Here is a 26,914-nt window from a genome sequence, read left to right on the forward strand (position 1 = left end):
AGTCTCCAAGTTTAAAACCTAATAAATTTGTTATACCTGAAGTCCCTCTCAACCCCAAGAGGGAAAACTTCCATGGTTCATGATCTCACAGTAATACAAACAGCAGGGTAAGAAACTAAAGATAGTAGCTGTTCTCAAAAAAGAGCAAATGAAGGTTTACTATTTGCATAACATTAGGTGGAATTCTGTAAAGAATTAAACAAACCACACAAAATACATACCAGTGTATGTAATATTAAAAGTTTATTAAGCTCTGCCTCCTCCCTTGTATTCTGTCTCTTGGTTAAGAATCACTGATATCTTGATTAGTACATCTTTAGCTGTTTTTTTTTAATTCAGAAGAGATAGAATTCTATTAAAATATTTTCTCCCACAGATACAGTTTTGGATTTATGTATTATGTTCTCTCTCAGGCTCATGAAGTCCAGAATGAGCTACTTGATGTGTTTGGTAGCTGCCCTCTTTAATTATGTTGCAGTGATTTATCTGGATAGACTTACTCATTGAGAATTCCTATTCCCTTACATACTACAAACAATAGAATGTTGAAACAAAGGAGGAGTGAGGGTTAGCTTCAAGGCTGCTGAATGGAGGAAGACATTTACTAGGTTCCCTGGCAGAAGAACTTTTAGGTAAGGGAGCTCCTGTCTCCTGTGCCAACTATTTATATTGTAACTGTAATAATGAACTGTTCAAACTTGAGAAATGTTAGATTAATAATATAGATCACCGTTGTTACCACACTAGAGTTTATTCCCCTTACATCTAGAAATATATCAACTACTTTTGCAGATATGTTAAAACAAAACAAGAGTCATTTCTATTGGTGATGAATGTAATTTTGTTTCTTAATATTGTAAGTGAACTAAGGACTCTTTCCATGGCCTAATTCCGTTCTCTGTATCCTAATTAACAGTGATTTAAAAATCAAATAAAATGTTTTTTTCCCTCCATTAAAAATAATGACTTGTAGGTATTTTTGAATTCTAAAAATCAGTAAATGCTCATTGTAAATATTTCGGAAAGTATAGATAATTATAAAATTATAAAAATAAAAACACCCTAGAAACAAACCAAAACCCAACCAACCCCCAACTATAATTCAACGTTCAGAATCTGTTAGTTTACCTTTTGTAACATGTCCATCTAGTGTTTTTATTCAAAACTTAAAAAAATGTAAATCATCTCATCTCTAATAACAAGGATAATAATTTCTTGAGCTGTGCTTTTTTTAAAGTTTGATGGGCAGTATGAGTTTTTACTAATCATTTCTCTGTTTTGGTTAACCATTAGAGAGAGGTTAGAACTAAATTTATGGCTCATTTATAATAAGTATATAGGACTTAATTGCATACAGTTTATAAAGTAGGCTCTTTTCATTTTCCCTTTGCCTTAATTTTCTCACTAGTGGAAGTTATTTGATTTTCTAAGTCACTCGAAATCTTTTGTGAAACAATTGAGATAAAATAAAAACATTTCTGTGATTATAGTTTTCTATCTTTTTTTTTGGGGGGTCTAACATATCAAAATTTTTTTTATGATATATTATTTCCATAGATAATTTTAAGGTTATACCACATTCTACTCCATGTAGTGGCCTCATTCTTTTCTGTAATAATGTCTTAATATTGATCATTTAGGTTTCTAATGTTTACTAATGTTGGTGGTGTTGTAATGAACATTTTTGTTTATCAATACTTGTAGTTTAGATTATTTTCTTTTCTTTTTTAAATTTATTTATCTATATTTTATTTATTTATTGGCTGTGTTGCGTCTTCGTTGCTGTCTGTGGGCTTTCTCTAGTTGTGGTGAGCAGGGGCTACTCTCCGTTGTGGTGCGCGGGCTTCTCATTGCACTGGCTTCTCTTGTTGGGGAGCATGGGCTCTAGGAGCCCGGGCTTCAGTAGTTGCAGCACGTGGGCTCAGTAGTTGTGGTTCGTAGGCTCTAGAGCCCAGGCTGAGTAGTTGTGGTGCACGGGCTTAGTTGCTCCGCGGCATGTGGGATCTTCCTGGACCAGGGCTCGAACCTGTGTCCCCTGCATTGGCAGGCAGATTCTTAACCACTGCGCCACCAGGGAAGTCCCTAGATTATTTTCTTCACTTCTGTTCTTAGAATGGGAATAATACTGTTAGTCTTTATAGTGCTATTCTACCTCTTGTGTAATTTTTTCCCTCATTTTTAAGATATAATTTTGCATACAGTGAAATTCACTATTATTTTAGCATACACTTCTGTAGATTTTGACAAATGCGTATATTCTTGTAATCACCACAGTCGAGATATAAAAGTTTTTTTTTTTTTTTTTTACGAAAGTTTATTCTTAAATGTACAATGGGTTCCAAGACAACACTTGATTCTAGCTGTAGGTGGCAAAGATGTGATGGCAGGGAATCCAGATGTTTAATCCGGATGTTTAAACAGGAATGGAATTAAGGATCATCATTGCCTCAGGCACAAGGAACATTACTTTTTGCCAGACTTCTTAATTCCACCTGTGGCCAGGAGGCCTTTCCAGCGGCCTTCGCTTGCTCCTCCTTCTGTTTCTGCTTGAATGCCTTGTCTTTCTTGTCCATCTCCTTGGCTTGCTTCTTGGGCTGCTTCAGGGGCTTCTTCTTGCCACCTTTGCGGCCCGACATGGTACCTGCCGCCCCTTCCCCAGACCCTACCACCGGATGCCGAGATACAAAAGTTTTCATGCTTCCCCAGATTCTCTGGAGCCCTTTCATAGTCAGCTCTTACCTCCATTCCCAGCAACTGGTAACCACTAATCCGTTTTTTGTCCCTATAGTTTTGCCTTTTCCAAAATGTCATATATGTACTGTAAGTGTATGTAGCTTTTGAATCTGGTTTCTTTCACTTAGCATACTACATTTGAGAATCCATGTTATATATAACAATAAATGGATCCTTTTAATTAGTAGTATCCCATTAAATAGTTGTATGACAGTTTATCCATTTTGTGTGCTTAATTTTAATTCTCTTGGTTGGCTGGAGTGCTTGATACAGTCATTGCTTGAAAGGTGGCGTGTGAGTGGCATATTTTATTACTTCTTTTGTATATTGTGTTCTTATAGCCTTTATAAATGAAAGACAATTGTGTCAGGACATAAAAATCTTTGGGCCATTGACGGTAGATCTCATTTTATTGTCTTTGGCGGGTAGTGTTTTAGAGAACCAAGGGTAAGTTCTGTTTTTTTAGAATTCTCCAAATTTAGGGTAGTTTGGTCAGGATGTGATTTTTGTGTGCTATGTGGGTGAGAGCTGCATAGTTTTGTAGCTTGAGAAAGGTTCCTTTGGTTATATATTTGATTATTTTAGTTGTCGTGCTTGGGAACCATCATTTTAAGTTATATCTTCATTGTTTCTTCATAGCAGTCATCTTTCTTTAAATTAAAATTTTGACTTTGTTGATTCCTGCAGTTGTAAGAAATAATACAGAGAGATCCTTTGTATACTTTCCTCTATTTCCCCATTTTACAGTATAACTTTTGCAGGTAACATTGTGTAGTATAGCATCACAGCTAGGTTATTGACGTTGTTAAAATCCATCCAGTCCTACTCACATCTCTCCAGTTTTACTTGTACTCATTTGGGTCTGTGTGTGTATGTGTGTATGTGTATGAAGTTCAGTATAATTTTACCATCTGTATAGGTTCATATACTTACCACCACAAAGTGCTGAATAGTTCCAAAACAACAAGGGACCCTTGAGTAGCCCTTTTTACACACCCCCTTTCCCTTTGCAGGGGTTGGGGGGGGCCTCCCCCCAACCACTAATCTGGCCTATTCTCCATTTCTACAATTTTGTCATTTCAAAAAAGTCATATGAATGGAGTTATACCATACATATAGCCTTTGGTGGGGACTGGCCTTTTTTGCTGTGCATACTTCTCTGGAGTCTCATCCAAGTTGTTGCCTGTGGTAGGCCATTCCTTTTTATTGCTGCATAGTGTGCATGATGCAGATGCACCATAGTTTGTTTAACCTGTTGAAGGACATCTGGGCTGATTCCAGTTTTTAGTTATTATAAATGAAGCTGCTGTGAACATTCATGTGCAGGTTTTTGTGTGAACATCAGATAAAAGCCCAGGAGTCCAATTGCTAGGTAATAATGGTAGTTGCATGTCTAGTTTCTAAAGAAACTGCCGAGTTGTTTTCTGGACCAGTAATGTTTGAATAATACAATTTTTCTGTGCGCTCAACGGCATTTTGTGGTATTACTGTTTTTTATTTTAGCCATTCTGATACATACGTAATGATATCTCATTGTGGTTTTAATCTGTGTTTCCCTGATGGCTAATGGTGTTCAACATCTTCTCATGTGAGCAGCTATCTTTATTTTTTAATATGGTTTTTAATTCTTGTCTTAGTTTTATTGGGTTGGCCAAAAAGTGCCTTCGGCTTTTAAGTAGAAATAAAAGACACATTTTTCATTTTCACCAAGAACTTTATTGAACAACGTATTCACCCTTTTGTTCCACTACCTTCTGCCATTTTCCAGGCAACTTCATAATTCCATCTTCCCACAACTTTTTATCTTTTTGAGCAAAGAACTGTTCCAGGTGCCTTTCACGGTCTTCCAGGGAATTGAAATTTTTTCCATTAATAGGATTTTGTAAAGACCTAAATAAATGGAAATCCAGAGGTGAAATGTCTGGTGAATACAGCGGATGAATCAGAACTTCCCAGCCAAGCTGTAACAGTTTTTGCCTGGTCATCAAAGACACATGCGGTCTTGCGTTATCCTGATGGAAGATTATGCGTTTTCTGTTGACTAATTCTGGATGCTTTTCGTCGAGTGCTGCTTTCAGTTGGTCTAATTGGGAGCAGTACTTGTTGGAATTAATCGTTTGGTTTTCTGGAAGGAGCTCATAATAGAGGACTCGCTTCCAATCCGACCATATGCACACCATCACTGTCTTTGGATGAAGACCGGCCTTTGGTGTGGTTGGTGGTGGTTCGTTTTGCTTGCCCTGCGATCTCTTCCATTCCACATTATTGTACAGTATCCACTTTTCATTGCCCGTCACAATTTGTTTTAAAAACAGAACGTTTTCGTTATGTTTCAGTAGAGAATTGCATGCGGAAATATGGTCAAGAAGGTTTCTTTCGTTTAACTTATGTGGAACCCAAAGATCAAAGCGATTCACATAACCAAGGTGATGCAAATGATTTTCAACGCTTGATTTGGGTATCTTGAGTATGTCGGCTATTTCCCGAGTGGTATAACGTTGATTGTTCTCAGTTAATGTTTCGATTTGATCGCTATCAACTTCAACTGGTCTACCCGACTGTGGAGCATCATCCAGCAAGAAATCTCCAGCACAAAACTTTGCAAACCACTTTTTAAAAAATAATTAATTAATTAATTAAATTTTGGCTGCGTTGGGTCTTCGTTGCTGCGTGCAGGCTTTCTCTAATTGTGGCGAGTGGGAGTTACTCTTAGTTGAGGTGCATGGGCCTCATTGCGGTGGCTTCTCTTGTTGCAGAGCACGGGCTCTGGGCGCACGGGTTTCAGTAGTCGTGGCCCGCGGGCGCCGTAGTTGTGGCTCGCGGGCTCTAGAGCGCAGGCTCGGTAGTTGTGGTGCCTGGGCTTAGTTGCTCCGCGGCATGTGGGATCTTCCTGGACCAGGGCTTGAACCTGTGTTCCCTGCATTGGCAGGTGGATTCTTAACCACTGCACCACCAGGGAAGCCCCTCAAACCACTTTTTAAAAAAAATTTATTTGGCTGTGTTGGGTCTTAGTTGCAGCATGCAGGATCTTTGTTGCAGCACGTGGGATCTTTCATTGAGGTGCGTGCGGGCTTCAGAGCACATGGGCTCGGTAGTTGTCGCTTGCGGGCTCAGTAGTTGTGGTTCTTGGGCTTAGTTGCCCCGCGGCATGTGGGATCTTAGTTCCCCGACCAGGGATCGAACCCGAGTCTCCTGCATTGGAAGGCGGATTCTTAACCACTGGACCACTAGGGAAATCCCGCAAACCACTTTTGACACTTTCGATCAGTCACAGCACTTTCTCCATACACTGCATGATCTTTTTTTGCGTTTCAGTTGCGTTTTTACCTTTCTTGAAATAACAAAGGATAGTATGCTGAAAATGTTGCTTTTTTCTTCCATCTTCAGTATGAAAATGGCTACACAAAAATTCACCAATTTTGATAAGTCTTTTCTTAAATGCACGCTGATATGACAGCTGTCACTTACAATCTAACAAAATTGTTTCAAATGAAGTTAAAGACAACTAAGTGCTACTAGAGCCATCTTACGGAAAAACCGAATGAACCTTTTGGCCAACCCAATATGTGATCTTAACTATTAATAAAAGTACTAAATTCTGTTTGATATGTTTCCCTGTGTTCCGTTTATCCAGTAACATTTGTGGAAGCTCCATTTATAAGTTTGATAAGAGATCTTTGCTTAGTTTTTGGATCAGCGTTAACTTAGCGCACATTCACTTGTAAACATTTTAGGAATGGCTTATTTTTAAAACAGGTTTGGCAAACTATGGCCTCCCTGCCAAATCTAGCTTGCTGCCTGTTTATGTATGGCTCTTGAGCTAAGAATGGTTTTTACATTTTTAAATGTGTAGTTGAAAATAAAAACAAAGAATACATGACAAAGACCCTGTGTAGCCCGCAAAGCCTATATTATTTATTTATTTAAAAATATTTATTTATTTATTTGGCTGCATCGGGTCTTAATTGCGGCATGCGGAATCTTCATTGCAGCATGCAGGATCTTTCGTTGTAGCATGCAGGCTCTCTAGTTGTGGTGCATGGGCTCAGTAGTTGTGGCACGGGTTGAGTTGCCCCATGGCATGTGGGATCTTAGTTCCCCGACCAGGGATCGAACATGCGTCCCGTACATTGGAAGGTGGATTCTTAACCACTGGACCACCAGGGAAGTCCCAGCCTGTATTATTTGTTATTTGACATGTTACAGAAAGTGTTTGCCATCTCCTATTTTTATTTATTTAAAAAAATTTTATTTTATTTTTATTTTTTAAAATTTATTTATTTTTATTTATTTATTATTTTTGGCTGTGTTTGGTCTTCGTTGCTGCGTGCAGGCTTCTCTAGTTGCGGGGAACGGGGGCTACTCTTCGTTGTGGTGCGCGGGCTTCTCTTGTTGCTAAGCATGGGCTCTAGAGCGCGGGCTTCAGTAGATGCAGCACGTGGGCTCAGTAGTTGTGGCTGGTGGGCCCTAGAGCGCAGGGCTCAGTAGTTGAGGTGCACGGGCTTAGTTGCTCTGCGGCATGTGGGATCTTCCCGGAGCAGGGCTCAAACCTGTGTCCCCTGCATTGGCAGGCATTCTTAGCCACTGTGCCACCAGGGAAGCCCCTCCTATTTTTAAAAAACAGCTTTATTAAGATATTATTCACATACCATAAAGTTCACCCTTAAGTTTACAATTTGGTTTAGTGTTTTTATAGTGCTATGCAACCATCATGCTTTCTAACACTAGAACATTTTTAGCACTCCCCAAAGAAACCCTGTACTCATTAGTAGTCATTGTCAATTTCCTGGCAAACAAAAACCTATTCTTGTCTCTCTACATTTGTTTGTTTTGGATATTTCATATAAATGGAATCATATAATATGTGGCCTTTTGTGTCTGGCTTCTTTCACTTAGCATGTTTTTAAGGTTCATGCACATTGTAGCATGTATCAGTACTTCGTTCCCTTTTTTTTTTTTTTTTTTTTTGGCCGCGCGTGGCAGCTTGCAGGATCTTAGTTCCCCAGCCACGAATTAAACTGGTTAAGAATCTTCCTTCCAATACAGGGGATGCGAATTCAATCCCTGGTGAGGGAACTAAGATCCCACATGCCGCAGGGCAGCTAAGCCCGCGAGCCACAACTACTGAGCCCAAACACCCTGGAGCCTGCGCACCACAACTAGAGAAGAGAAAACACGCACTCCACAATTAGAGAGAAGCCCGTGCACCACAACGAACAGCCCATGCACCGCAACAAAAAAATCCTGCATGCCTCAACGAAGATCCCGCATGCCACAACTAAGACGCGATGCAGCCAAGTAAATAAATAAATAAATAAAGTAAAATAAAAATTTATTTTAAAAAAGTGGTTTGAAAAAGTTTAAATACAGCAGGAATTATTAAATACAGCATATATTCATTTACAGAATTTTATGTAGCTACTTAAAACATTTTTTAGAGTCTTAGAGAATACGTTTATGTGTAAGGATTCTATAATAGGCCACAAATCTACATACATAAAATGATATGTATATATTTCCATATAGAGACATACACAAAATAAGAGTGGAAGGTAATATACTCAAATGTTAACCTAAAACTTCATCAGTAGTTTCTACGTTTTCTATAATGCCAATGAAAAAAAATTAGAAAGAAGCTTCTGAAAATAAATTTAACATTTATGAAGTCTTTAATATATTATTACCTTTCAAACCAATAATCCTCTTCTAGAAACATCTTAATCAACTAAAAGAATAAGCTTTATAAGCAAAGGTGCTTATTGTGCACTTTTAAAAAATATTTTGCTATTTTTTTCTTATTTTTTTGGCCATGCGGCATGTGGGATCTTAGTTCCCCAACCAGGGTTCAAACCTGTGCCCCCTCCATTGGAAGTGCAGCATCTTAACCACTGGACCACCAGGAAAGTCCCTCAAACCACTTTTCACATCACAGTGCCATGATGAAGATCTTCAATAACAAATCTTTGCCCATATTTCTGGTTATTTGCTTAGGCTAAATTCCTAGAAGTAGAATTACTGGATCAAAAGGCATGAACATTTATAAAACTTGATACATATTGTCAAATTTCTTTCTTGAAAAGCTGGAAAAAGCATGACAATGTGTTCTTTTAAGCAAGATAAGAATCATTTTAAAGAAGCTGGCTGTGGAAGTCCTGTTTCTGCTATTTTGTCACTCCTGAGACTGAGGGTAATTTCTCACATTACAAATATTTGTATGTAATGCCTGTCATGTTTTAATACTGTGGGGTTTACTTTTAGGGAGATAAGACAAACTGCCATGGCACTATTGCTAAAGTACAGTTTTGCTACTTAGTAGATGTTATTTCAGTAGTTGAGAAGGCAGTAAGACACCTGTATCATGGTCTTTGAACTTCATTGTAAATTTCTCCACTCCTCCTCTGTGGAAAAGGGAGAACAGATTAACTAGAGAAGCAGTCTTTATATAAGTAGTTCCCCTCTCACCCCCGAATCAATCCGCAGAGACTACCACTGTAGGCATGCCTTGTAGTTCATAGTTCTTCCACTTACTTTTCACAATTGTTGTTTTCACTGGTGGTCTAAGTTGTACATCTGTTAAAAAATATGCACTGTCTTACAATTTGTAGAAAATTTATATCAATGTGGAGGCCCATAATTTGTTTTCTTTCACAGACTATTCTTATGGTAAAAATTATTACAAGCCTTTTATGCCTACTATTACCTGTCCATTAGTGAGCACAGGGATGACAAAGTGAATCTCAAAAAATTTAATATTAGCAAAAGTTTGGAAAAGCGAATTCTGTGTCTTTTTTTGTGGACGAATATTTGTTATTTTCACATTATTTTCATAGATTCTTACACTCTGCTGGTAAGAGTCCAATGATGGCAAATATATTAAATTTAGTTTCATTGTTTGAAAATAGCCTGATACTTACGCATTTGCCACAACTCGATTTAAGAACTTCTGGTGAACATTCTTGATTTAGTTTTTTTGCTTTTTCCATATGTCATCTTTTGAGATTGGTATTTCAGAATGAAACTTTTACTGCTAATGAAGACCCTTGATGTATTCTCTATTTGCAAATAACCATTTTTTGTTGTAAGTGTGATCTATAATAGTAGTTGTGTAGGAGTCTCTTTCATGCTTTTGGAATTTGTTCTTTTGGAAGTCAGGAGTATACCATTCAGACAGATTGCTACAGGTAGTAGTTTCCAGACAAGTGGAGATAAGATTTATCATTATCTTAAGTTTTACACTTATTAGGTTCTTCCGTATCAATTAGACAGTTTCTCTCTCCAGTTAAAATGGCCTTGCTCTCCTTACTGATTTCAGGTTGATCATGATTGGTGAAATTAAGATGAAGACCGTCAGAACCGGCAATTGTGAGGTTTTTGTAGTGAAAGGTCACTAGTATCATAGGCTGTATTAACTGCTTCTAAAAATATTATTTATTCTTTTTACTTTATAAATTGTTTTCTTTTATGTTTAGGAAGTGCTGACATTTCCATGAGGTGTATATATTATGGTAGTATGGTAGCAAATCAGTTTTGATAACTTACAGTTTATCACTTGGGTCTGTTAACTATCCTAGCTGAATGCCATCAACACATTATATAATCTGGAACTTTAATGGTATTTAATTGCCAAAGGTAGTAGCAGTTTTTTTTTTTTTAATAAATTTATTTACTTTTGGCTGCGTTGGGTCTTAATTGCTGCTCATAGGCTTTCTGTAGTTGCGGCGAGCAGGGGCTTCTCTTCGTTGTGGTGCCCGGGCTTCTTATTGCAGTGGCTTTTCTTGTTGCGGAGCACGGTCTCTAGGCACGCGGGCTTCAGTAGTTGTGGCACGCGGGCTCAGCAGTTGTGGCTAGCGGGCTCTAGAGCACAGGCTCAGTAGTTGTGGCGCACGGGCTTAGTTGCTCCATGGCATGTGGGATCTTCCCGGACCAGGGCTTGAACCCGTGTCCCCTGCATTGGCAGGCGGATTCTTAACCACTGCGTCACCAGGGAAGTCCAAGGTAGTAGCAGTTTTTAATGATAAATAATAATAAAAAAATGGAAGTTCAGCCTAATCCTGGCTGCTGTGGTGACTTCATTTTCCTCCTGTATAAAAATAGTGTAGGGCTTCCCTGGTGGCACAGTGCTTAAGAGTCCACCTGCCAATGCGGGGGACGTGGGTTCGGGCCCTGGTCCAGGAGGATCCCACGTGCCGCGGGGCAGCTGAGCCTGTGCTCTAGAGCCCGCGAGCCGCAACTGCTGAAGCCGGTGCCCCTGGAGCCTGTGCTCCGCAATGGGAGAGGCCACCGCGATGGGAAGCCCGCTCACCACTGCGAGGAGTGGCCTCCGCTCGCCGCAACTGGAGAGAACCCACGCGCAGTGGCGAAGACCCAACGCAACCAAAAATAAAATAAATGAATAAGTAAATAGAATTAGGAAAAAAAAACCGTGTAGTAATCAGTTTCCAGAACAACAGCTGTTTAAGCCAGGTGTCCTGGAGCCTTTGTGCTTGTCTTTGATGAGAACAGAAAGAAGCGCTAGAAAAGGGGATAGAGAGCTGAATTTGAATTCCACTTCTGATCTTTATCTGCTATATGACTTTAGACAGATCATGCCTCTGAACCTTGGTCCTCATCTATAAAATGGAATAATGTCTATTTTGCAGTACAGTGCCTTGAAAACTCAACAAATGCTGGTATTTAGTGTTGGTATTAACAATGAATAAATAAGATCACGTAGTAGGGTTTGCCTCCTCCTAAGCTTAAAGAGTAGTCTTTTGTTTTTGTTTTTTCCCAGTAATCAAGAAAAATGTTTATTTATATTCTATTAGAGGAATATGATAACTTTTTGCTTTTCTCACAAAATGGGGATAAGAGTACCTGCATTTTCAAATTGTTATGAATATTAAAGAGATCATACAGCATATAAATATTTTTATAGGACAGGACCTGGCACAAAGTAAGTCTCAGTAAATATTTGTTGTTGTTATTTATAATACAGATACAAGAAAGCAGAAGATGGTGTAGAACAGACTTATTAAATGTTTTTCCCTTAATGATTAAATTCAGATTAGGTTAATCCTCGTATTCCATTTCTTCTTCTCATTGCTCAAGTTTCTCCTGCATTTGCTGGCTTTTTCTCTCTGGTATCTCCTTCCTGTAATGGTTCTTGGCACCAACTCTTCTGCTTGTATTGTTCTGGATCTATGTTAGTGAAATGGAGCCATCGTGATCTAGGCTTGCCTTTGCAAAAAATCCTCCAGGGGAACAAAGGTGTGGAGGAGAAAAGTGCCTGATAACTGAGCTTCAGTGGTTGAGGAAATAAATATTCTAGTAAAGGCAGTTTTAGTCTCAAGGTATAGAAGTCTTTTCTACTTAGCAAAAATTCAGGGCATTAAATGAAGGAACACGAGGGATTCTCTCTGAACCCCAGAGCAGGAAATACATACGTGGGCCTCCTGGGCACTAGGAGGCTTTTCTGTTTCCATAGGGGTTCCATAGTCTCTTGTCTCTGATTTTTTTCAGCACATTCTTTCTCTTCTTTGTGTTGACCATCTACTGCTTATTCACCAGGTTATACTTGACCCAAAATGACAGCTACAACTGCCAAGTCTTTAGGGAATTTCACTTTATATTTCCATTGCTATCTGGCCTGAATGCTAAGGAGAGGTATCTGATTAGGTCAGTTTATCATTTCTCTTCAGGTACTAGGGGTTTGGCCATTTAGGAGAATACTTTTGTTATAGTTGTTTGTGGCCAGAGGTGGTGGGAATCACAAAGTTGTCCTTTCTAGGCAGGTGTCTTGAAATATGTCTGTTAGAAAATATTCAAAAAAGTGTTGATTTGTTGAACATTATTTTTCCAAGTGCACTACATAGCTCTGATTACTGTTTTAAAATACAGACTTCCAGTGTGATTTCATAAATACCAACTTAGTGGTACCTATTGTGTTTGAGTTTGGTTCTTGTATACAATCAACAGAGAACTGGCCAAACTAGCTCAAGTGAAGGGACATTCATTGTAAAGACACCCTGAGCAGTTAAGGGACAGCAATCCAAGGACAGGAATGCTAGTAAAGTAAGGCCAAGAACTGAGCCAGAATGCTCTCAAAAGTTGCTTCTTTTTTAGGTCTTTTATATTGGACTGCATGGACCACCATGGTAACTGCTTTGTTCTTTGAGATTTAATGTTCAGTAATATATATCTGCTTGAAAATCTGATAAATGTAATTTGTTACATATTTGGATCATTAACTTCTTAAATTTGGATTCCTTTATACCCAAGTCTGAGTTTCAGTGTTTTTTTTTTTTTTTTCCTTGACTGCAATGTTGGCTGGCCAAAAGAGAGACAAAAATCTAAATAGAGAAGTAGGAGGAGAACCAGGAGACCATAGTGGTATGGAAATCAGGGAATGAAGGAATTTGAGAAGGTGACTTTATTGAGTTTTTTTTTTTTTATGAGAACGGAAAAAACATGAGCTTGAACTAGTGATGATTTTTATTTTTATATGTTGGAAGTTTCTGAATGGATTAGAATGGAAGTTTCTCTGAATTGAGGATTAGCTGGGAATTGAGAAGAGAGAAAAATGGTTGTACTTTGAAATGCTAAGTTTTAGAAAGTAAATTAGACGTTTGTGTGATCTAGGTACTTCTAATATTGATTATGAAAATGCTGACCTATAGAGAGAGAGGCTCACCTCCCCGGAATGACCAAAACCTACCCTTTGCTAACTGAGGATAGGGAAAGAAGAGATGGATGTATGGGGACATTTCAGTATTAAAGAGAATAACCTGTGAGGTGGATATAGTTGAATAAATGCCTACCAGGTATTGGACATGTCTCATTTAATATATTTTTTAATGAATTTATTTATGGCTGCGTTGGGTCCTCGTTGCTGCACGCGGGCTTTCTCTAGTTGCGGTGAGTGGGGGCTACTCTTCGTTGCGGTGCGCGGGCTTCTCATTGCGGTGGCTTCTCGTTGCGGAGCATGGGCCTAGGCACGTGGGCTTCAGTAGTTGTGGCTTGCGGGCTCTAGAGCGCAGGCTCAGTAGTTGCGGTGCACCGGCTTAGTTGCTCCGTGGCATGTGGGATCTTCCCGGACCAGGGCTTGAGCCCGTGTCCCCTGCATTGGCAGGCGGATTCTTACTTACTGTGCCACCAGGGAAGTCCCTCATTTAATCTTCATAGCAAACGTATAAAGTAGCCAGTGTTATCTCAGTTTTACAGATGGAAATAGTGAAGTGTGTATCATTCATTGATTCTGATAAGTATGGGATGTTGGGTATGGTAAGTAGGACTTCTCAAGGAGTGCACTTTAGAATATAATTCTTAAAGACTTGTAAAGTGATGCTTTTGCTTAATTTTTCATTTTTCAAATGTGATGTATAGTTCCGGGTTTATCTGTTTTGATTTTATAACTTCCTATGTGGTAAAACACCAACTTAATTTGCAAAATCATGATTCTAGTTAGGACAAGATCCATGTTAGAAGAAGAAGACAGGTGTTGAGGCTTACAAAAGAAAGTTCTGGTATCTGGGAAATGGAAAGGAAACTCAGAAGCTAGGTCATTTGTACAGATGATATTCTTGGGTGGGATGAAGTGAGGAAATATGAGGTAGGTCAGACACTAACGTGGTTTTCTCACTTTGCCTCTTTAGTAAAGGGAGTAAGAGATGCTTTTATGGGGTGGGGCCTCAGTAGAGAAAGTCCTGGATGGGTGTGAGATGGGCAACTGGCAAGTAGCCCACAGAGAAAAATAGGAAATAGTTTTGTGAAACCAGAGGTGATAAGATTATTTAGTGGAAGGAAGGAAGTATTACAGACATTTAGCAAAAGTGAAGATGGAATTAGTAAGTCATACTAGAAATTAACATTAACCCTTCACTCAAATTGAATACTAGAGAAAGGGGGGGAGGTGTAGAGTACAAGAACTTGAAAAGATAGTTCTGTCCTGATGGGAGCATTTTCTTTGATTATAATTTACAGCCAGCTTTTCTCTTTTATGATAGAAAAGGTTTCTTTGTTACCTGCCCAAGAAGTTTCTTACAGTCGTCTGTTTTCATCATTTGATTTTTCTTGATTCCTGAGCGTCTTCTTCTGATCATTAGTTTTTTTTCCTAGGAAGAATTTTTTTTTTTTTTTTGGAGTAGAGTTTTATTTATTATTTTTATTTTTGGCTGTGTTGGGTCTTCGTTTCTGTGCGAGGGCTTTCTCTAGTGGCGGCGAGCGGGGGCCACTCTTCATCGCGGTGCGCGGGCCTCTCACTATCGCGGCCTCTCTTGTTGCGGAGCACAGGCTCCAGACGTGCAGGCTCAGTAGTTGTGGCTCACGGGCCCAGTTGCTCCGCGGCATGTGGGATCTTCCCAGACCAGGGCTCGAACCTGTGTCCCCTGCATTGGCAGGCAGACTCTCAGCCACTGCGCCACCAGGGAAGCCCTCCTAGGAAGAATTTTGTTGAGAGTCTGCCTGGTGTTGATGACCATACCAGATATAGCTCCCATTATAAACAATAAGTTCCTGACTAGTTAAAAGCACTTTTGTGAGAGTGACTTGGTTTATCTTGTCTACTCAACTGTGGGTAAATGGTTTAAAATGGAGTTTCTGTACTAGCAAAGGCTCCATTCTCGTCTACAGGAGGTAGGAGGAGTAGTGGTGGTTCACCTTGTATGTGAGGCAGAGAGAGACACCCTGGAAGAGGGAGAGCTGGAGGAGGTGAACAGAGAGCTAAAGAGAGGGAGAGGAGACCTGAGAGCGTGAGCGAGCCAGCAGATAAAACATTGTAGGAGAGAGAATGATGGGTGGGTGGGAAGGCAGTATAGAAGGGATGGAAATTGCTGTGAGGGAAGGACGGGCAAATTTTGAAGGTAGGGGGAGGAGACAGTGGAAAGCAAAGGCGAGAAGACCAAGAGAGCAGACTCATCAAAGCCCAAAAAAAGCTGTGAAGGCAGTTCTTCTATCTGGGGGTGGAAACTTCCTGTGGCTGCCCTGGAGGCAGCTTGATAGCATAGAAAGGACATTGCACTTTGAATTGGAACATCTGGATTTAGATCCTGGAAATGCCATCTGAACACTCTTCCCTACTCGGCAGTGGTTGGAGAAGGCATTTCTGTGAGGCTCAGTTCTAATCTCTTAAATGGGAGTAATTACTGTGAGATTGTTGTAATGATTACATAAATAGGCATATTGCATGTTCTCTGCCTTCCCTTACCATTTCTACTTCATTTTTTTCATTTTTGTAGCCACTCCTACTTTTTTCTTGGGAAATATAAATAGAATTCCAACATTCTTGGTTAAAACTATTTGTAGGTTTTTGGATTTTCAAGAAACGCCTAGCATCTAGTTAAATGCATGTTTAGATTCCACAGAAAAAGCTAGATGTAGAACTTTATGTGTTTAATTCACATGCTTTGTAAATGTTAACTCTGGCCTGAAGGTTCAAAATGATTTTATCTGACGTTTGTAGAGTTTAGCTAAGATGCTGTCCTCATCTCCCCTCCCCTCCTTATTTTTACCACCTGTAGTTTAGGAGCTTATTCAGTGTGCTTACTGAAATAATGTAAACGCCTTGTACTGTGAGCCTAGCTTCTGTTTCATGGCCCTTTGAAACTGTTTTACCACAATAACAAGCCTTATCTCTATGTCTCTTTGTTCTCATATGGCTTAAATTTAGTGTCATTTTGAATTTTATAAATTTACATTTTTGTCAAGCATCCCAAAGCTGTTACATCTTAGTGACACAATGTATCATTTGTAGCATAGTGTCAGCTCTGGGTTTTGAAAATGTGTAATTTAAAACAATGCGACCGGGTCTTCCCTGGTGGTGCAGTGATTATGAATCCGCACAGATTCGAACCCTGGTCCAGGAAGATCCCACATGCCGCGGAGCAGCTAAGCCTGAGCGCCACAGCTACTGAGCCTGTGCTCTAGAGCCCGCGCGCCACAACTACTGAGCCTGTGCTCCTAGAGCCCGTGCTCTGCAAAAAGAGAAGCCACTGCAATGAGAAGCCCGCGCTGCAACGAAGAGTAGCCTCCACTCGCCACAACTAGGGAAAGCCCATGCACAGCAAAGAAGACCCAACACAGCCAAAAAAATAAAATAAATAAATTAAAAAAAAAATAAAACAATGCGACTATTTTTATGTGGTGACAGTTCAGTCAAATTAAGATTATTGGGGTGGTATTCAGTCAGCATGTTAATAAAATCCTTAAATTGGTTCCCCCACCTGTATTCAGGTTTGTGCTCCATACTCTACCCTCTCCCTGCCTGTCCGTTGTTTGACTCTCTTTGCATTTACCCACTACTAGAAATTGTTCACATATATTTGGAGGTAGTGATGATTGGATGAGGGGGTTTGAGAAAGTCCTGCTTCAGGCAATCAGCAGTCTTCCTCAGGTAGGCAGAATAGCTTTCCTCTTTATATTACTTGCCATAAAAAGAAACAAAATTGAGTTATTTGTAGTGAGGTGGATGGACCTAGAGTCTGTCATACAGAGTGAAGTAAGTCAGAAAGAGAAAAACAAATACCGTATGCTAACACATATATATGGAATCTAAAGGAAAAAAAATGGTTCTGAAGAAGCTAGGGGCAGGACAGGAATAAAGACGCAGACATAGAGAATGGACTTCAGGACACGGGGAGGGGGAAGGGTAAGCTGGGACGAAGTGAGAGAGTAGCATGGACATATATACACTACCAAATGTAAAATAGATAGCTAGTGGGAAGCAGCCGCATACCACAGGGAGATCAGCTCTGTGCTTTGTGACCACCTAGAGGGGTGGGATAGGGAGTGTGGGAGGGAGATGCAAGAGGGAGGAGATATGGGGATATATATGTATATGTATAGCTGATTCACTTTGTTATAAAGCAGAAACTAACACACCATTGTAAGGCCATTATACTCTAATAAAGGTGTTAAAAAAAAAAAAAGACTAGCCTTCCTCTTTAATAAACAAGGGACGTTACTCTAGCCTCAGGCAGCAAAGGTGGCTTGTTGCTCATAACTGAGAGGACCAGTAGACTGTTGGACAGTAAAGGGTTTTTGAATTATGACTGTTTTGCATAATCTATTCCACACTTCATTCTTGCTCTTAAATATTACCTTGTAGTAATGATCTTGGAGATGAGTTAATTGAAGTCTAGGAAGATTGTTATGATGTGGGTAGTACATTTAATGATAAGTAAAGTTTGAAGAGATCCTTGTGATATGTGCTATTTTTTATTTCTCCTGGTTTTCAGATTCTAGGAGCCCCCAGAGATATTCCAATATGGAGAAATGTTGGGGGCACTCCGTTATATAGTTTGTAGCGCCTTTCCCTGAGGTTTATCAAAGAAATACTGGCTTGGATCAAATGAGTCCCCTAATTTGTACTTAACTGTTTTCACAAGGACTGTGGTCTTTGAGTCAGTTTTCATAAGGACTGTGGTCTTTGAGTCAGTAGCAAGGTTTAGGTCACATAGTCATCTACATACATCATTGCTCTTCAACATGTTGATCTTTACTTAAGTCAAAATGTATGAAATACAGCTACCGTAATTCTCTCTCTCTCTTTTTTAAAGACTCTGCTTCCTTATTTATTTATTTATCTATCTATTTATTTATTTATTTGGCTGCATTGGGTCTTAGTTGCGGCACGCGGGCTCAGTAGTGGCAGCACGTGGGCTCTCTAGTTGTGGCATGTGGGCTCTAGAGCGCGCAGGCTTAGTTGCCCCATGGCATGTGGGATCTTAGTTCCCCAACCAGGGATCGAACCCGCATCCCCTGCATTGGAAGGTGGATTCTTAACCTCTGCATCACCAGGGAAGTCCCTACCGTAATTCTTGTGTGATGGAATTTGCTTTTTCTTTTTCTGGATTATGTGTTTTTCATGTTTGAAAACAAAAGGGAATGGGAGGGGAGAAAGCAGGGGTCATTGCTGAACGCTGATGGTTAAAGGTAAGTGAATGTTTAATCTCAGTCACTTGATTATTGTTATTGTCTTGTCAATATCTGAAAGTAAACGTAGAAAAGCTTTTCAGTTGTGTTTAATGTATATGTAAAATTCAAGATGCTAACTTGGAACTTTTCCCTCCTCTATTCTAAACAATAGGTACGTTCTATGGATGAACTGAATCACGATTTTCAAGCACTTGCTCTGGAGGGAAGAGCGATGGGAGAGGTAAGTGAATTGGTGTGTCAGAAAAGTGGGCCTGTTTTTAAGGGAAGGTTGGAGCTGTCTTTCATCAAATGTGTCGGAATCTAGTCTCCAGAAGTATGTGCTTGCTTTTCCTTGTTGCCATCCTCATGATAGGAGTGGGATATTGCAGAATTTTGCCAAAACAATCTCATTATAAGAAGAATGTTAACTTTAGCCTAATGTCTTAAAAATAAAACAAAATCAAAATGTAAGCACAAATTAATATTATCTTAACCAGTCAGTTGTAAATTGAGGTGTTAAAATTTTACAAAATAGTTTTATATGCATAAAATGTCCTTACCTTCGGCTCATTTTTCAGTTGTTAGGTTCTTTTGCAGTGGAAGGAAGTTTTAGATTGGCTGCTAGTCAGAATATGTTGATAACCTATTTTTAGAGCAGTGTTATTTTTGAGGAAGTTGTTTAGAGCTCCATTGTGAAGAGGGAATTGTTAGATTTCTGGTGAAATAATTCCAGAAGGTTGAGGCCTGAGCCAGTCATCCCTTACGTAGATAGAATTTAGAAACAAGCATTTTGGTTTGTTTGTAATGTTTAAAATGTGCAAAAACAAAATTTACCATCCATTATATTGATAGTGAAGATTGCCATAATTCTAAAAGAAAGAGGAATATAAATCAAGTATAGCAGATTTCTGGTGCTTCTAGATGTTGACAATAAGAGTGTATTGGTGATAGGTAGAACATACAGGTTGAATTGATTGCTAAAGATGTCACAGGTTCACAAACTGGGGGCATTTGCTTGTGATTTTTTTTGTTCTGGAGAGTAGCCTTAGGTTTTTTCTTGTTTTATATTTTGTATATCTAATATTTAAAAGCCCCCGTATCTATTTTAATGTTTTAAAGCAGGGAGAATAGCTATATTCTGGATTCTCTTTTATACTATTCATTAAATACATTTGTTCTTTGATTTAGCCAATATTCTTTGATCCAGGCACTGTGCTAGGTTCCGAGGACTCAAAATTAAGATAATTTCCTGATTTATAACAAATATTCATTGACTACCATTGTGGCTGGGCATTAGTTAAAGTCTTTGTGTTTTGATCCTAAGATTCTTGCTTCCTTGGTTATAAGATTTTGTTTCCAACTTTTCTGAATCATCTTGTGGTCAGAGTTGAGTGTCCTATCATCTTGGGTTCATGGGGTTTTGGCCTGTTTTTGTGTTTCCTCTAGAGCTTGAAGAGCAGATTGGTAGGTGTTCTTATGTTTCCTGTGCCTGCCTAATATTAATGAAACAGTGCACATCAATAAACCCTATCTGGTTATTGAGTAAACGATTTTCTCACTAAATTTCTGGAGCACAGTTTGAACAGAAAGTTAACAGATGTGTCATATTAATTATAGATGGGGAAACCACATTTATCTGCTTCCGCACTCCTGTGTTCTAACCTGGTCCACTCTACCAAAAATCTAAGCCCAGTCTTTTAAAATTAGTTACACAGAATAAAAATAATGCCCTGTTACTGTTTTATAAGCAACACTTCATAATCTTTAAAGACTTAACTCTAATTGAAGAAGAGTGAACAGAAAGTGAATTTTATTTAAATTAACAACAAAAATATTTAAAAAATCATTTTCTTCTTCCAAAAATATCCCTTCCCCACAAGGTCTCCAGACTGCACCTCCTTATTTTTGTTAGAGATGTCATTTTTTGATATTTGTATGTAATTCGTCAGACCTAGGTGTTGGCATATGGAAATAACTAAACAAAGTACATTCCAACAGTAATGCAGTGTCACTCTTCTTTCCTTATTATTAACAAAGTAATAATAATAGCTACCATTTGTTGACCATCTATTAGGCAGATGCTAAGAGGTTTGCATGCATTATCTCATCAATAACTCTCTCAGGATGGTTCTGTTATCCAGATAAAGAAAAATTTTGCTCAGGGTCACACATCTAGAAAGTGATGGAGCTGGGACTCTGACCTGGCTACCTCTCCAAAGCACGTGCCCTTAGAGTAAATGAAACCAATACTTATAAAATAATTGATGGTAAAAATCTCATTTTAGTAAGCTTTATAACAGTTGATATTTGGCGAAGGATTTAAAAAAATGCTTAATACACTTCCCTTCCAAAATACAGACACTTAACTGAGGTTATTTTTTGAAAGCATAACCCAGTGTCCAGGCACAAAGGGGACAACTAAGTTAAGTATGGAGTGAGGTTTTTGTACTCAAAGAACTCTTTCTTTAGCTAGTTGAGGAAGGAGTGAATACACATGACAACAGAAATTCACTGTGTTTCTTTGTATGGTTCCTGTTTTGAGAAGGGAGTGATCAGTATTGGCAGGAATAGTTTGTGGTTACTTGGATGGAGGCATAGGACTTGGGAAACGTCCTCTAGTTTAGTTAGGATTCACATAGGTATAGGTTGGGAGAATGTTTTTTGCAGATACAAGGGAGACGGGCACAAAAGAGAGATGAAGAAAGCAAGCTTTTATAATAAAGTAAAAAAGCATAGTTTCTAATTAGTTTAACGTCATTAAATTTCCTTCCCTTTAAACAATAAAGCATCTCTGGGAGGGGATGTGTGTAAATGTAGTGTTTACCCATATAAACACTAAAATTTCAAGTAAATTGCATGGATTTATAAAGCCGGGCACAGTATTTTTTTGCTGCAGTTATCTTATTTGTATTTGTGTGTGTCTGTGTGCTTGTGTGAGAGTCCTCATTAGGGCAGATGATACCTATGTTCAAGAATGTGTGAATCTTTAGAGTTCAAAGAGAATTGCCTCGATTCAAAGTAATTGATTTCTAGTAAAGTTAGTGCTGCCTGGCTCTTGCAACTTTTTTTTTTCTCATCAAAGCCAGTGCTAGACTCCTGGAGTCACTTTGCTAGATAGTGTTTCTTAGAAATCTTGCTCAGAGGTGACTACTTAATAAAACTTTGCCTTCAAACCTTGCTGGTTGTCTGAAGTACAGCTAGCTGTTCTTAGCTGAAGGACACACTACAAGTGCTTTACTTACCTCCTATTCTAAAAAGGCAACATAAGAAGGAAGATAGGAAAATGTCTTAGGCTTAGGGCTACAAATTATTTTCAAATATTTCATCCACTCTCCTTGCTAGCAGCCCCTTTCATTCAACTTTAAGTCCAGTCCTGAAAAGTTTAAAGGCACAGATTATTTCTGTTGAGTATTCAAGAGTGTATCTTTGTAGTACTGAGGAAGGCTCATTGACCTGATGTTTCTGGGTTCTGTTTCTGCCTTGGTTGGTTTATGGTCTTGCATGACTTATTTATTTTACATCCTGAAAGGGATGCATTTGCAAAGAGGATAGTGGTTCTCGTTTGAAAGTACTTTGAGAGTCTTTGACAGAAAAGCCACCTTATTCTGAATAATTGGTTTTCTCACTTTTAAAAACCAAGGAACTTTTTTTAAGAGTCCTTAATGTTTTACATGTAGTAAACCTGACAGCGTTCAGGGACATTAAAATAATAGTGATTATTTCTGGAATAAATGGAATGTATTTAGGTATGTGGCCCTTCATCTTTGTTTTAGAAAACTGAAGCATAGGAAAGCTTACCCTTGGTAATAAACACGTTTGTAAACCTCAGGAATGAAATCTGGAAAGTGCATCTGTATGTGGAGTGATAATGAATCCTGCCACGTTCCTGGAAGTAGAGTAAGGTGAGATGTATTTAAAACATAGCTGCAGGTTCTCATTAGACATTACATAGGAATTCTGCCTGTAAGTGTGAGAGCAGAACGGCTTGTAGAGGAAGGAATTTGACAATGATTTGGAGAGCTCTTAACCCAAAGAAAGGTATAACTTGGTGGGATGAAGAGCTCACTGGATGAGAACCCTAATGCCACTGCTTTTGGCCTTGCCTCAGGCATTCATCTTTTTTGGACTTTGCTTTTTTTCATCCATAAGACACACATGTTGGACTAGATAGTTTTCCAGGACCCTTTTAAGTCTAAGATTCTTGGAGTTTGCCCTTACTTCTAGCTTTAAAAAGATAGAAAATAGGACTAGTTCTCCTTTTTCTAGGATATGCCAGAGGGTATCTAAAAGATGGGTTTTTTTAGAGTGCGATGTAGAGGTTCTGTAAGTTTTCATTGGATTCTCTAAGTGACTCATTCACTGTGCAGCTACATAAGACATTGAAGTGTCTGTCCATCAGGGCTCATAGGGTGGTAATTGTGAAATCGGGACAAGTAGGAGCCTAATGTGGATACCAAGTCCACATCTTTCCACCATGGCATGATGGCTCACAGAATTGGGAGGCTTTTGGGTAGCTAAAAGTACTTTTATGATCCACAGCCCTAGAGGGGCTAACCTCACACTGTAAATTCCTTGCAGTTACGGTCCCATAAGAGTAACTCAGCTGACTCTAAACTGGGTTGAATTTTGGAAAGGAGATGTGTTGTCTGCTAGCAAGATCTTGCAGCCTTTCTTGCAGAAAGGATGAAAAATAAATAGAGCCTGTGGTACATTATAAAAATATCTGACCAAGCAGTGTAACACATCCTTTTCCCCCCAGAATGCAGCTTTTGAGTATGCATAGGAATGGTAAAAGCTGCCTAGTTCCATTAACTTTGTATTAATACCATTTGGTTGTTGGGCATTTTTGACATTTTGTTATTAAAATGAAATGGTTCCTTTAGAGAAGACATAGCTAGCCAGGCCAAGTGATCTGGAGGAAGTTAATAACTTTCCTTTATTAGGTTAATGACCATGTTAGAGGTGAATTGACCTTTTTATGAGTCTTGTTTTGGAAGTTCCTGGGATCAAAACTATTATGTTTTGGGATTAGGATTGGGCATTTTGAAGAAGATGATAAGAAGGTATCTTCTAACCCTGCGAACATGGGTGCATCTGACATTTAGAACCTGGTGCCCAGTTCTGTCCTGTCACTTTGAGACCTGTGTGGAACCCCACACATTCCAATATCTCCCTTCTGTCCTGCACTGGGAAGAATGGGTGGACTTAACGACTGTATACGTTAAGCCATCTTGGAATGTTTGAATGCAGTAAAACATGCTTCTGTGCATCAGGAAATAGCTGATCCACATGCTGCTTTATCTGTCTTCATTAAATTTCTTCCCTTTTATCCTCCTTTGTCTAAAATGTTTTTATTCTTTTTATCCACATCAGTATGCTTTATTTGAAAGTAAGCTAATTAACTACAGTAATACATTAACACTTTTCAAAACACTTTGGCATTGATTTCATTACCTATGTGAATCTCCCAACAGATTTTTGAGAGACACGACTATTTTTACATGAGGGAAGTGAGTTCTAAGGTCAAGTGACTCCAGCTAAGATCATAACTGTCAAGATGTGGATTGACATCAAGTTCTATTTCATTAGGCTCAGAAATAATAATAGCTGCAGTCTATTGAACATATATGATTTTCCAGGTACTGTACTAATCACATATACATTATTGTCTTCACAGTGGTCCTACAATATTAGGATGTCCTTTATATACTGGGCAAACAGGGATTGTAGAGGTTAACATGATCATGAGCCAGCTGTTTAAACCCAGCTCTCTATCACTCCAGATCCTGAGCTTTTCTACTGTTCATTTCTGCATGTCCAGAGCCTACCCAGTATGCAGTCCAGCTTCAGTTATCAGCTCTTCTATGAAAGCTTTCTTGCTCTCACCAACCAGAAGCTACAGAGGGGAATTCAGTAGCACATTATTCATTTATATCATTCTTATGGCCCTAATTTATTTTATATATAGTGATTTGTGTAAATGTTTTCTATTTCCTTGCACATAAGTTTGCTGAGGGCAGGGGCTTCAGCTAATATGTACTTTGTAAACAGTGGCTGCCTAATATATTGTGTTGAATAAATCGTGTACCAGTAAATATTTTTTTCTAAGTATGGATTCCTCTTTATTTTCTCTTTTACATCAGAAGTTCCCCCCAAGGGACCTCAGTTCAATTCAATAAATATTGCCTGTATTCTCTATTCATATTACTTTTCCACCCTCAGGGATGTGGGGGTGTGAAGGGGAGGATGGGGAGCAGACAAAACTGAAAAGCATTTATTCAGTCCTCTCTGCAAATCTACATTTTTGAACTATTCAATAATTATTTTACGAAGAGTACATAGGATGAATAGCATGTCAGCAATGCTGTTATCCAAATAGAATCTTATATAAGGGCATTTATTATAAAGGATCTTTTATTTAATGTAGTTGTAATCATAGGACACTTTCTCTGGGCCATCTGCTGGGGCATGGAAATATCCTCATATGTATACAACCAGCCATAATGGTGTTTAGAAAATTGGAATTGCTGTTGTTATATTTCTTGTTCAAGCTTGTATTAAACTATGTTGTGTGTAATTCTTTCTTGTTTACTTTTGTTTTGCTGATGAGGAACCAGAACACCAAAATTAATTCATTGTCTCTTAATTAATTAATGAATTCTGTGGTCCTCATTATAGCAAAATGTGTAGAAGAAATAGTTTATTTTCTGTGTTGGTCTTCCCTGTATACATGCACATCTGTGATATACATGCACATCTGTGAAATTTTCCACTCCTGGAACACATGAAAGAGGGAACCTGTCCATATCTGGCATACTAAGACACTTCTCTTGTCAATTTAATAATTAAAAATACCCTGAGGCTGACTGGATGTGTGGGTGGGTTTGAGTGTTTGGTCCCATCTTGAGGCAAAGGACTCTTTATCCTCTCTTAATTGAGCTGTTTGCTTCCTGCTTTGGGAATATGAGGGGGGTAGGTCATGAAGCAATGTAGATGTTTTCATGGTTTTATTCATGAACTTTACAGATTTCCTAAGTGATCTGGAGGCTTATCTTTTACACACTGGGCTCTCAGGTACTATTGCAAGGAATCATTTATATAATTATTTAAAGTCTAGACCTAGTATAACTTTAATATGGTTATGTTATAGATCAAACCATGTAATTTATACTTAGATAAAAACAAATGACATTATTTATAGGGAACTTAAAGGTGGCCGGGATAACATTGTCTTCTGTTTCCTTACGTGCCTTTTCTATATCGTGCAGAAAAGCCTGGTTCACCTGGGGAATATCTTCATTTTCTGAACACAGTTTACTGTTCGTGAAGTTTTATGAAGATATCAGAGAAAAGAAACTTCTTTTGGCTCTGTTCCAATAACTTGAAGCGGGAAGGTATAAGGAAAACTTTACTTTCAGTGGCTTCAGGAAGGGATGTGCAGTGGAGAAGGGATTAGTGTGGAGCTTGCCCCAGGTTAATTTACCACAAAGTATTCATGGAGCTTGAGGTGCTAACAGTATCTCTGAATTTTTTATTTTTGAAGGGCATGCTTTCTGAAAGAACAACCAATGTCTTCTGTGTGTTTAGTTTCAAGGATGAAGTTGTTAACAGTGATTGTGTTTTTTGTGTGGTAAAGAACACTGGGGAACCCCTGTGCTCCTTTGAAGACAGTGCGTTTTTGTTTTGGTTTGTTTTGTTTTGTTTTCTTTGGCTGCACCTTGCAGCATGCGGGATCTTAGTTCCCCAACCAGGGATCGAACCCCTGCCCCCCTGCAGTGGAAGCATGGAGTCTTAACCACTGGACCGCCAGGGAATTCCCCAGAGTGCATTTTTAAGTTCAACAGTAGTCATCAATTAAAGAACTGTTTGCAATTCAGTCTAATTCGTGGTGGTCCTAAAATTTAAGAGCTACCAAATTCTTCTTATCTCTACGTGATTGCTCTTTTTGCTCTTACTGTTCCCCAGCAACTCGCAGTGGATCCTCAGGACAACCTTAAAACTTTACCCATTGCAGTTGTAGACTTAAACTTGCAGCACCATATTCTTACATACTTGGATCCTGTTTTCAGCTAGGCTTTGGACTCAGCTGACTCTGTGGAATAGATTCCTGATTAAAATAACTTCAGTGGTAGACTGGCTTATGTATACTTAGTGACTTCATTCTTGATCATCGTAATGGGCTATGAATCTTTCCTTTTGAAATTAAATAACTTAAAAAAAAATGCCTTGAAAGTTGAGAGAGGCATCTAAGCAGCAGTTTGTACCTTTCCAGCTCCCATTTCCACAGGTCCCT

General features: G+C 38.9%; 1 protein-coding gene and 1 pseudogene across 13 annotated transcripts in view; one reads left to right on the forward strand and one right to left on the reverse strand.

The window, feature by feature from the left end:
• The window catches only part of PUM1 (pumilio RNA binding family member 1), a 127,832-nt gene that overhangs the window by 16,837 nt on the left and 84,081 nt on the right, over positions 1-26,914 (forward strand). For all 13 annotated transcript variants that reach the window (XM_061184581.1, XM_061184583.1, XM_061184587.1 and 10 more), the window contains one exon: positions 18,794-18,862. In XM_061184581.1, the coding sequence (XP_061040564.1) occupies positions 18,794-18,862 (69 nt within the window). The remainder of the gene's footprint in view (positions 1-18,793; positions 18,863-26,914) is intronic.
• Positions 2,464-2,657, reverse strand: LOC133088795 (translation machinery-associated protein 7-like; annotated as a pseudogene).

Source organism: Eubalaena glacialis, chromosome 3 (assembly GCF_028564815.1).
Source record: "Eubalaena glacialis isolate mEubGla1 chromosome 3, mEubGla1.1.hap2.+ XY, whole genome shotgun sequence".
In the NCBI taxonomy this organism is placed as follows: Eukaryota; Metazoa; Chordata; class Mammalia; order Artiodactyla; family Balaenidae; genus Eubalaena; species Eubalaena glacialis.